General features: G+C 43.3%; 1 protein-coding gene across 1 annotated transcript in view; it reads right to left on the minus strand.

The window, feature by feature from the left end:
* The window catches only part of Jak1 (Janus kinase 1), a 123703-nt gene that overhangs the window by 20150 nt on the left and 90558 nt on the right, over nucleotides 1-12995 (minus strand). Inside the window, exons 6-10 of the mRNA XM_031377947.1 lie at nucleotides 12046-12209; nucleotides 9682-10021; nucleotides 7826-8014; nucleotides 3793-3950; nucleotides 1605-1728 (exon numbers count right to left, since the gene is read on the minus strand). Coding sequence (XP_031233807.1) covers nucleotides 1605-1728; nucleotides 3793-3950; nucleotides 7826-8014; nucleotides 9682-10021; nucleotides 12046-12209 — 975 coding nt within the window. The remainder of the gene's footprint in view (nucleotides 1-1604; nucleotides 1729-3792; nucleotides 3951-7825; nucleotides 8015-9681; nucleotides 10022-12045; nucleotides 12210-12995) is intronic.

Below are 12995 nucleotides of genomic sequence, written 5' to 3' on the forward strand. Positions count from 1 at the left end.
ATCCCAGAACTCTTTCACAGTGAGCCCTGCACACCATGAACCAGTCCAAGGAGAAGCACACTGGGAGCTGGGAGCTGGCTGTCCAACCAGGCCGTAATTCCAGCACCACAGAAACCAGTCTGAGTAGCTTCCTTCCATGGCTCTTCTTATACAAGGAAAAAAAAAAAAACATAAAGAGAGCCAGAAAGATCTCCTTATGGTATGAATTAGGTGATGACATTTAAAGTATCAGTGTCCACGACGTTAACTCATCCTACAAACTCATACAATGGAATAGCACCACCTCCATCATATGGCCTCTGTAAGTTTTAGTTAGCTTCATGTAAACAAAATGAAATAAACAATCCTCTTTGTGACTGTTCTTTCCTCAGGCAACTTGACTAACCAGGATGTTGCTGATTCTACCTCAGGAGGTGGGGCTACCCTACACAGCCATGTATACTACTAAACTTCCTCCAAAAACTGATGAGTAAGTGAAAACAGGAAGCCACCGAGCCCAAGGCAGCCCTGAGGTCTGGCTGTTTAGGAACGCTCCTGGAACTTTACCCAGTACATCTGGCAACACTGGGTTCCTTGTGTGACTTCCTCCTTCCACTGTGAGGGAGCTCAATCCCTGGGGCTCCCTTATACTTGTCTCCTGTGTCTGATGCCTTACTTCCATCTACAGGCTCTTTCAACTCAGTTTTCCAGTCTGGGTGAACCTCACTATTGCTGGTAGAGTTAATGTAAACTAACACTATAAAACTCACCATCTTCAATGGATATGGTGGTACATTCCTTCAACCCTAGGACTCAAGAGGCAGAGGTCACTGATCTCTGTGAGTTCAAGACCAACTTAGTCTACATTATGAGTTCCAGGACAGCCATAGCTACATAAAGAAATTCTGTCTCAAAAAACCAACCAAGAAAACAACAAGAAAAGCCCAACCCCACAACAAACAAAACCTCACCCTCACCACCCTCTAAAATTCTCTAAAACTTTTTAAACATTCTAAAATGTTGTGTGGATAGAAAAGGCATTTTTCATGAATCAGCAATCCATTTGAGCTGCATCTGGATGTTTATGTAGTAGACACCTTGGGAAAGTGATTTATGCTAAAATGCCCAAAGCTGTTGCTGGGGAACAACAACATGTTGATGAGGTGGCTCTTTGACATTAGTCTATACCAGAGAACGCCATAGGCAAACATAGTTCTAGGTCTCATGATTCTGCCATTGACTATAAAGTAAGTCACTCTAGATAATTAAGCTAAAGTTCACATGTGCCTCATGGAAGGCAGTTTTTTGGTCACGTTTTACCTTCTAAGGTTACAGTCCTTTTCCCAAGAGAAAAGAGAACAGAAGGGAAGGAGGAAAGAATGAAGGAAAAAGTGAAGGAAGGAGGGAAGAGAAAAAAATAAGGAGAGAGGAAGGGAGGATCAGACATAAGGAAGAATACAGAGTCTGGCTATTGAGTGTCCTATCAGGTAGGATATTCTTTCCAGAGTACCAGAGACTTGCTCAGAGACCCAGGTGTTCCTTTCTGCCACAGTTCCTGGGCGGGGTGGTAGTGAGCATATACCTTATGGCTGCATCCCCTGACCCACACCTGTGTCCCAACTGACCTCAGACTTTTCAAAGCAGGTGACAGTCATAAGAATGTTGTCAAAGTCAGTGCAGCTCCACCTCAGCACGTACATTCCCTCCTCACTCCCTTCTTGCCGCAGCTTATTGATGGCATATTCTGTGCTGGAGAGAGAAGCAGGCAGGGGACAAAGGCTCATACCATAGTACATAAGCTGGCAGGGACACCCAATTCCCTGCACTGGCTCAAGCTCACGGCTACATCCAGTTACCTGCCTGGCTCCTAAAGTCCTTTCTGGCATGGTATGAAGCATGTGGTGAGAAGGAGCTTGAGACACCCAGAGTTTCCAATTTCTAGGAAAAAACTTACCCCAACACACAAGAGTCTGCCTGATTGTCACAAAATCTACAAAGACATGTCTCCACATCTTACCACAAGAGTGTACCCCAATACTAGTAAGAATTGCTAAGGACTAAGAAGAGTCCTACACTTGGTCCTTTCCAGCTCGCGCCCCCCCCAACTGCTGATGAGGGCAGTTGGGTCCACTTCCTTTATTGCTATGTCCTCAGTGACCACAGCTGGCAGGGCTCATAGTTAAGAGCTTAATCGGTGACAAGTCGAATATATACCTTCGTGGCGAGTAAAAGAGTATTAAAGAACACACCTCATGCTCCTTTGTATTACTCAATGCACTGCGTCCTGATGCCCAAAGAGCACAGAACACTAGCTAAATGGTTACTAGTACCTGGTAAGTATGGTCACAAGTATTGGTGAAAGAGAACTGGTATGGTCAATGCACTTTAGAAAAACAGAGGCGTGCGGATATTGGTGGCACTCATCTTTAATCCCAGCACTTGTGTGGCAGAAGCAGGCAAATTTCTGAGTTCAAGGCCAGCCTGGTCTACAGAATGAGTTCCAGGACAACCAGAGCTATACAGAGAAACCCTGTCTTGAAAAAGGAAATCTCTCTCCCCCAAAACAGAGAAGCAGAGACTTCAAGTATTTTTCACCTGTGCCATATGGTCACTGGTATCTCTATACCCTCGCTCATGCTGACTCCTCACATGGGACACACACCCTGTCCCTTCTTTGAGAGCTGGCAAGACACTGACTCTTCAATGTTTAATCCAATTTTGAATGTAGATTTCAGCCCCCCACAGACATGCAACATTTATTCTTTCACGTTCACTCAGTGTCTTTGCTGTGCATGCCAACACAGCAGCAAGCAATACGGACATGGTCCTGCCTTTAGGAGGCACACTCCCCGGGAAGAGATGCAAGTCAAATAGGAAGCATATGGACATAAAAATAAAACTAAATGTTGGTGGTAAGAGGGTAACGAATGCCACTGAAGGAATGCAAAGCAGAATGCAATATACAGGGAGGGGACAACAGAATGTTGTCACTTTATATAAGGTGATTAGAAAAGAGTTCTGAGAAGGCAACAGCTAACACCTGAAGGAGGGAGGGGCTGTGGAGACCCTAGAGCAGCAGCTCTCAACCTGTGTGTTGTGACCCATTTAGGGTTGCAGATCAGATATCCTGAATATTAAATATTTACATTATGATTCATAGCAGTAGCAACAAAAATAACTTTATGGTTGAGGGTCACCACAACATGAGAAAAACCACTTTTCTCATGTTAAAGAACCACTGCCCTAAAGGAAGGGTACTCCAGACATCGGGAAAGGCAGTGCTAATGTCTGAGGCGAGAACACCAGAGGACAATAGTTTTCTGGTGGCCAGTTTTTCATTCTGCAATTCTTCATGGCTAAAAAAGCTATGAGTTTCTCTCAGCCAGTGACCACACACCACGAAACAATTTGTCTCTCAGTTAATCAAGATGGGTAGAAGGGGGCTAAGCCTGTCACATGGAATACAGATGAAGACAATTTCTAAGATTTAAAGATCTGCATCCTGTCTCCCTTCAAGTGCTCAGTATTGGACAGAGTAGAAGTTGGCTATGGAGAAGTGAAGGGGTTAAACTATGAGAAGCAGAGATCAAATTAAGGGAGTAGTTGGGGCATGCTCTAAGGGCCATGGCAGGAAAGGACAGGAAGGGCTGGTGGAAGCTAAATTAGCATGGTGTGCAGAGAAGACAGCCTCCAAGTGTATGGCCACTCACCCACCCTCATCAACTGGCCACATGTGGAGCTAAGGGGACTTTCTACCTCTAAAGCCTGGGCTCTTTTCACACCGAAGGTAATTGAGAGAATTCTAGAACCAACCAGATTGGACCATGACAGCCATTCTGTATATTGTGGACAATCAGTGGGGGAGCCACATCAGTACAGAGGTAATGGTGGGCATCTGCAGTGAGCCGGAAGTACCCATCCACCAGGGACACAAAGGACAGGGCTTCCTCGTGAGAAGAGAGCTTTAGTTCCTGATGAGAGAAAACAAACCACAGTTACATCACTCCATTCTGGTGTGACTGACATCTACCTTCAGATACCTTTGAAAAGCAAATTTCAAATGCTCTAGAGCAGGGGGGTAGCTGGCTGAATCAGACCCCACCTGGCATACAAGCACCTTGGCTTCCTGACAGCAGAAGCCTGAGAAGTGTGTTAAGCGATGCAGAGATCACAGCAAGACTTGGCAACATGCTGGCATCCTGCTTTTATGAAAGACCAGTAGCCAAGTACTGCCTGCTCAAAGGGTGGAGAGATGGAGAGGCACAGTGTGAATCTCAGGCTCTGCAACCATCCTCTTCAGGTTCACAGAATCCCCACCTGCTACTAGGCTCAAACATAATCAACTCCCTGTTTTTATAGGTCAAAATGGTCAACTACTAGCAACTTCAAATTGTTTAACCAATGATTTGTGTCTTTAACAGGTTACTTAACCTCTGTGCCTCTGTAAAATAGGGATGACCACCACCACCACTACAGAGTTAACATGGTAACTAAAACAGCTGACACTTGTAAAGTTGTTAAGAGTAGGAAATGCCTGACACGACCTTAGTGCTGGTGTCGGTGAAGGAACTCCAACTTAATGAGTCAGGTATTTTGTGTGCCTTTCCATGTTGTTGCTCACTGTAGCCTGATGGAACCAGAGGCCTAAGAGGTTCGTATGGACTCAGTCCTTCAATTTGGGGGCACTAACTGGGTGCTAGACATGACTAGCAGCTTACACATGATGGAGCTGCCCAGAAAATGTGAACCCCAGCTACTGCTTCTCTTCTTTTGTTGTCATCTTACAAGGCTATCCACAGTGAATAACCAGACGACTGACCTACCATCACCACCACCCCAACTCCCTCAGGGTTGGTAACTTCTTAGATACCATAACAATACTGGCGGAAAGTGTGGGCTCCAGCCAGGCAGCCTCAGGCAGATCCTGCCACTTTCTCACTGTGAAGCACAAGTCCCTGTGGCTCTCTACTACAGCCTCAGGTTCCCCTCTTGAAACTGATGACACCCTTCCACTACAGTTCTTCTGAGGCAGTGGTTCTCAGCCTTCCTAGTGCTGGGATCCCTTAATACAGTTTCCTACATTGTGGTGACCTCCAATCATACAATTATTTTCATTGTATACTTCATCACCATAATTTTACTAATCCCAATATAAATATCTTATATGCAGATGGTCTTAGGTGACCCCCTGTGAGAGGATTCTTTGACACCACCCCTACAAAGGGGTCTCAACCTGGAGATTGAGAACTGTTGTTCTAAAGACTCAACAATCCAGACTCTTGACCACCAATAACACACTTCTCCTTTCTTTTCCTGTTTTTCTACCAACATCTCTCAACATGATTTCTCTCTTTACCTTTGAAGTGTTTTTAAATTTTTATTATGTTAATTGTGTACATGTGGAGGTCAGAAGACAACTTTCTGGAGTTAGTTCTCTCCTTTTACCTATATGTGGCTCCTGGGAATTGAACTTGGGTCATCAGGCTTGGTGGCCAAGTGTCTATTCCTGTCACCTGTGAGCCACCTCACCAGTCCTTCACTTTAACTACATTTTTTTTTCCTGATAAAGCTATTTGTTTTAATGTTTGAAAATAGGGAAGGTAGACTAAGAAATGAAAGCTATTCACAATCTCACCATAAACCAGTGGCCGTGAAGGTCACTTGCTCTAAAGCTCAGTCAGGAAAATCAATGCCAGCTTAGAGATTAATATTTACAATCTGCTTTTATTCTATTTACAAATCTTTTTTTTTTGTTTGTTTTAACAGTTTGGCTATGTAATATCCCACTACTCAGGTAAACTGAGACCATTTTCCCAGCCTTCTATTTTATACCCAGGTTGTTTGTAGTACTTTGACTGCAAATACTGCTGAAATGAACCCCTTTTGGTGTTTGTTTGTTTGTTTGTTTGTTTGTTTTTCAAGACAGGGTTCCTTTGTAGCCCTGGCTATCCTGGAACTTACTCTGTAGTTCCAGGCTGACTTTGAACTCAGAGACCTGACATAAACACTCTTATTCATAAGCCACTGTCTAGCCGGGCGGTGGTGGCGCACGCCTTTAATCCCAGCACTTGGGAGGCAGAGGCAGGCGGATTTCTAAGTTCGAGGCCAGCCTGGTCTACAGAGTGAGTTCCAGGAGAGCCAAGGCTACACAGAGAAACCCTGTCTCAAAACAAAATAAACAAACAAACAAAATACTCACATAAGCCACTGTCTACACTGTCTGGAAAACATGTTCACTGGGACCCATAGAAATATTTTCAAGATTTTTGCCATATGCTGTCAAACTGCTTTCTAGGAGGTTGTCAGAAAGGCAGTCTCTCCACAGGAGAGTGTGGCCCCGTGTTTGTGCTGCCTCACTGGGCTCTTCCTTTTCATTGTGCATTATGTTTCTGACATTGTTTTAAGCAAAACAAGATTTCCCTGGTGCTGATGCCCTTCACTTTGTAAGCATGCCTGTCATGCTAGCCTGGCCTCAACACATGTTATCAGGGATGACTTCCCACGGCAAAAACATGTTTACTTGGCAGAGTTACCACTTTCCCTGCCAAGCTGGCCTGCTTGTGTCCTCAAGTGATACCAGAAAAGACAAAGTGAGGTAACACCTTCTCTGCTGTCCTAGAGCCCCTGGGTGTGTCTGACACCCCAGTGGGGCTGCTCTGTGGCCTACTCATGAGCCCAGTGCAACTTCCCACCATCTCATCTCTGATGACCCACCCATCTCAGCAGACACACCTCTGTGGGCTCTATCTTTTCCTTTTAAAATCAGAGATTAAGTTATGGTTAACAGTATGAGACAGCTTGGAGATAGACAGAGCCTATAGTAATAAATGTCAGGAAAAGACCTATGGTACACAAGAGTGGCCCAACAGTATGAGACAGCTTGGGGAAAGACAGAGCCTATGGTAATAAACGTCAGGAAAAGACCTATGGTACACAAGAGTGGCCCAAACAGCAGAAAGACATTAGGAACAGAAAAAAAGAAATACAGGGCAAAGAGGTCAGGTGTTGGATCCAGCTCTGCTCTGAGGTCCTAGTGCATGCGCAGGGCTTTCTGGGACCTTGGTCCCTGTAGAGCCCCTTGTCCTCCCGCATTACTGCTCCTTGACAACTGTGTTGAGAAGATGGGCAGCTGGTATTTTCTAGGATTAGGAATGCAGGTCTGGTTGTATGTGGATCAATGCTCTTAGACTCCAGAGAGGTAGAAACTCCCTAGGGAGGTGGAGTCTGGGAGGTATTAGATCAGCAGAAGCAACTAAAGGGAAGAAATAAGGTACTAGTGCCAGGGGAGGGCCACCAAACAGCAGGCTCTTATCCAAGACAGACCTCCATCTACCACATCAACTTGGTACAATAAATAAAGAATTGATCTAATTCTTTTTCCTTCTTATCCACTTTTTAATGTATATGTGCCTGCCATAGATGTGCAAGTGCCCACAGTGGCCAGAAGAAGGCATCATATTTCCTAGAACTGGAGTTCCAAATGGTTTTGAGTCACAGGACATGTATGCTGGCTTGCAAACGGGAGTCTTCTGAAAGAACAGCAATTGCTCTTAACTGCTGAGTAATCTCTCTGGCCCACCGTTCACTTATTTTTATAAACTAAATACTGACATTGAAATGTCTTTGCGGTCAACAAACCCTAAAGCAGATGGACATTTGTAAGAATCAAGCATCTGGGATATGCCAGCATAACTCTGGAGCAGACTGAAAGGGCCTGGCAATGAGACTTATGGCTTAAAAGGGACCATCAAAGGAGCTTTAACTGGGAATAGGAAACTCTGAAAATCATGTGCCACAGAGTCTCTCATTAGCACATCCAGTCAGGGCAGCTCCTGAGCAGGCTTACCATGTTTTTGTTGTCCTGTTTGTTAATGCTGACCACAGACTCCTTTATTACAATGTGGGTGATTTCAGGGAAATAGGAAAAATTGTTCCACTCTTCCCGCAGTTTGTTTCTCTCATCATCCTTCTTGTACTTATTATATTCCAGTTTTTTCCGCTTCAATTTATTTTTTTCCTTTTCAACAGGAACAACCTGATAAGATAACAAAAGTGACAGGATTTGGTTAGCTTTCTCATTTTCTGTTGGCAAAAGGACAGTGCTTCCAGCAATTTCATACAGGGCCAAGGCCCAAAGAAGAGACAGCCAGCATCCCTGAAGTCAGAGAAATGCAGGGAAGAATGGGTTTAGAAACAAACAATAGAGCCCTACCAGAGAATGCTGGGACTTCGTTCTCCAAGAGTCCTTGATGAGCACTGTGCATGAGTTATAATGTGCATGCTGATGCTGGAGAGGACATAACAGATATGTACCAGCCTTAGACCTCCTCAACTCCAGACTGACTGCATAGCCAGACAGCAGCTCTTCCCAAATACAAATGGTCAAAATCCAAGTTCCTCCTGCTACCAATGTTTTGACCTTATACTAGTGCTGAAGTGAGGCTTCAAGAGATGATATGAAGTCATATCTCAACTACTGACACCCTGAAGAGTACAAAGTTACCTAGCTGACCAGCATGAGCTCTGCATGACAGATTCCACATTAACTTCCTGACATCTCTGAGCCACCATTTCCCAGCCATAAAATAGCAACTTTTAATATCAATCTTCATGAGATTAGGCACATGCCTATCTATATGTTAATTACTATTCAGAAAGCACTTGGTAATTTGGTATTGTTGTTTTAGCATGAGAATAAGGCAAGAGGAGAAAATTAATCTTATATTTAATATTACTTGTAGTAATAACTATGCAGCTACAATAATTTAGTCAACAGTTATTACTAGCCCGATTCAGTGTCGATGCACCATCTAGCTCTCTCTCAACAACCATATGAATCAGATATTGTAACTGCAGTCAGCCAATTGATTTCTTGGGTTCCACGTCCACCAAGTCATTGTGCACAGATTCAACAGCTAGTGAACAAAATGTCAGGCCTGTAATATTGTATATGTGCCACAGACTCTTTTATTGTCATTATTCCCCAAATAGTACAGTGTAACTATTTATGTAGCATTTACATATATTATTATAAGGCAACCTAGAAAGAACAAATGTATACAGAAGGCTATGTACAGGTTGCATAAAAATACTGTATCGTTATCTATGAGACCTGAGCATCAGCAGATTTTGGTGCCTCCACAGAGTTCTGACAAATACCTGCCTCCAGGTACTAAGGGACAACAGTATCTCCACTTGACAGATGAGTCCTGTGTACCTACTTGGGTAGAAAAACCCTCTTAAGGCCATTTAAATAGAAGGAGTAGAGCTGAAATTTGAACATGTCTTAGATTTCAACTCTTGTTATTACCTCATTTGACAAAGACGAAGGGCTGCAGATGTCACTCAGCAGCTGAGCACTTGCCTAAGCATGTCAGACCCTAGATTTGATTCCAGCAGTGTAATTACAAGTAAAGTGAGGGAGGGGCCTGCAGCATGCTCACGGCCCTTGATTCAATCCCCAGTACAGCAAAGCAAACACTCAAGAAAGCTTCATAACACAAAGGCAGTTACCTATTTCATGACACTAAAGCCTGCCTACATTCATGATGAGTGATATGAGGCCTCCATCTGAATTGGTTTAATGTAGCCTACCGGGGAGTGAGGTTATGCAAACAGGTGATTCTGACAGGCTCAATAGTACATTCCCTTGATGACACTGGATATTCTCTTCTTTTTCATCAGACATCCACATCCACTTACGTTTGGTTTCTGTCGCCACTGGATCCCAAGGTTTCCAGTCACCATGACTTCATAGAGAACATTGCCACTGTTATTCGAATGGCACCGACTCAATTCATTTTCTGATGAAATCAATAGCATAGAAGTCTCAAATATTTCAGCTCCATAATGTTTTGTCAAAGTTTCCAAGGTAGCCAGGTATTTCACCTTTAGGTCATGCGTAGACACACTGCTGTCACAGATGGTCTTGTTGTTAAATTCCTTCAAGAAATCCTTGAAAACATTATTTATTCGCATCCTGGTAAGAAGGTTCCTCTGTCTGATGGATTTATTCAATGTTTCTGGAATATATCGCTTGTAGCTAAAAGAAAATAATTTTTATATATACAAGTTAGCAAGAAGTGATTACAAATCTGCCTCTATGACTTTCCTTGTATGTCCAGGCAAATGAGAAACACAGCATCTACTCCCAGAGGACCATGGATATAAACGACTATGAAGAAATAGACATAAATCTGATGGAGAGAGTACACAGCATCACAAGTTCCACAGATATCTGTAGAATTGGAGTCCCTCACAGGTGTTGTCACATTATCTGAGTCACAATACAGACAAAAAAGCTGAGTCATCTAGATTTTTGCTTGCTAGTTTTGGTGCTTTGTGCACATTAGAACACTCATATGCACTGGAAAAACTGAACATTAGGATCACGTTCACATCTGTAATCCTAGCACTTGGGAGCTGAAGGTAGAGATAAGAGGGTCAGGAGTTCAAGGCTATCCTCAATCATATTGCTTGAGGGTGACTTAGAATGTTCTGAAAAGCATCAAGCTGTGCCTTAATCTCCTATGGAGATTAAGACATTCTATGCTGCCTGCCTATCTACATCCTGTTCTATAAAGGTTATATAATTTCTTATGCAAATGATTAAAAACTCAGAAATGTCACATACAAAACAGTGTCTACCATGTGACTGTCTCCCAGTTTGTTAAGGGGATCCCCAAGTTCCCTAAGCTTTGTTACTTATCCCAGGCTCTCTAGCGATCAGATCTCAACACATGGCCATGCTAAACAGGTAGGAGAGAGTCTGAAAAAGATCATGACTAATACCCTGAAAGAGCATGTTCACTGGAGACAAGCAAAGGTAAACTGGCCCAAAGAATCCCTATAACAATACTGTGGCATACTGTGAATTCTCAGACCAATCTTCAGCAAACAGTATAGTTTTTCTCTTAAAAGTAATATAACAGAATTACTAAATAGTTATCAACTTACTTTAACCTCCTAAAAAAAATAAAACACAAAGAGTGAAGGTCACATAAAAAAGCAAAAGCAGTGACTTCGAAAGTATCTAATCAGTCCTGTATGAGGAGTGACTGGATACTGGACAACGCGAGGAGAAATGGAAATCACCTCATGACATGTACATACAAATCTCATAAACAATACAGACACTAATAACTCTCCTTTCATATTGGAGCAGTGGACCTGGGGGTGAGCCCCACTTCTGTAGTACTTGGGATGGAACTAGGAGCTCAAGCAAGCATGAGAGACAAGAGCTCTGGCACTGTGCTGTATCCTTTGTAAATAAGCTCTTTAAAATGGGATTGTCTTTCAGTCCTTTTTATTTTTTTATTTGAGACAAAGTCTCATTATGTAATCTGGCTGACTTAGAACTTGCTGTGTGGACCACGTGGCCTCAAACTAAGAGATCTGCCTGCCTCTGCCTCCGCCTCCCAAGGGCTCAGACCAAAGGCATGTGCCACCGAGCCCAGCTGGTGTTATCTTTTACAGCTCACTGGTGAGTGGAAGGGTGATTCAATTTCAGAGATGGGCTGAAATTATGGAGACCAAATATTAATCTCAAACCACACTTTAATACAATTTTCTGTAACAAATAACTGACCATCCTCCTATCAAAGGTACCAGCTCCCAGGCCACAAAGTGCAAAATAAAGAAAGCAGTTCCAACAGACAGCAGTGTCACTGTGGGAAAGAGAGAAGTATGGAGGGCATGCAGATCACACATCTGCCTGGATATTTCACTCTAGTTCACATTTCTGAGATTATTAATTAGCATAAAACATATCAGGCCATAATTTTAAATGTACTACTTGGTACAAATATTCAAAGATTTGATTCACGCAGAGAGATGTCAGAAAAACAGAGCAGCAGTCAAACAAGATAAATGAAAGCATATAAAATAACATTACAGGTAGGTGAGGTGGAACATGCCTGCAATCTCAATCCTTGGGAGTACTTGAGGTAGGAAGAATACAAGTTTGAGGCCTGCCTGGAATATACATAGCAAGACCATGCCTCAAAACTAATGTCCCAAATCAGTACCAGGTGCCCACAACCCACTTGGGTTGTCAGGAAGGCATACCTGATGTCTTTTGGAAGTTCCGGCAATGGCATCTTCTTCATCATGGCGTAGTGTGAGATGGCCAGGACAGCCATGCCCAGGCACTCGTTCTCAATATCATGTCCATCTTGCTCTGTCTTGGGGTCCCGAATGGGAGCCAGGCATTTGATCAAATCATACTGTCCCTTGGGAGCAGAGAAGGGAAAAATTGAGTCACCACCTAAGCTTCAGAAGCCACTATGTTGACCATGACAGAAGGGCTGGCCAAAATGCCACACAGCAAAGAGAAGAATCAGTGTGTCTCCAGGATCAAGGCTGTTTCCACTAAAATGGAGCACAAGGCAGCTAAAAATATGTTCTCCCTAGATGACTTTATTCATTCATTTAGTGAGTATTTACTGAGTACTTGTCAAGGTACTGGTGAAGAGCACAAACTCATAAACCCCCTTCATGGGGGCTCTAAATAAACAATGCCTAGATAATGAATTTTAGGTCTCAATCGCATCAGAGCAAGCCAGGTGACACTGGGATGACAGCATTAGTTTCATAAACATGTACTATTATGGGTTTGGGGACAGGGGAAGGAGTTACATTCCACAGTGTATCATTACAACAAACTATTAGTTTGTTCCACATGTGTTATTCACATTTCTAGTACAGAAGAATGTCATGAGAGTACCCTATCTTACAGATGGAGGAAGGAACATAGCATTTCACAAACCAATGGGGACTTTACAAACAAAAAAAATATGTAAAATTAGACTAAAACCAGTACCCATAACTAGCCTTGTTCAGAGCAATGGTGAGCAGTGCAGGCTCACACTCACTAGCCCCTAATGGCCCTGCCAGACATGTGAGTTGTTCCTTTACTTCACCTTAGTCCTCACAACAGCCCTGTCAGAGTCCCACTAGGGAAGGAATCTAACTCTGAGCATGACATCTGGTCCATTCTGAAGAAGAGAAACAGGAAG

Source organism: Mastomys coucha, unplaced genomic scaffold (genome assembly GCF_008632895.1).
Source record: "Mastomys coucha isolate ucsf_1 unplaced genomic scaffold, UCSF_Mcou_1 pScaffold18, whole genome shotgun sequence".
NCBI lineage: Eukaryota > Metazoa > Chordata > Mammalia > Rodentia > Muridae > Mastomys > Mastomys coucha.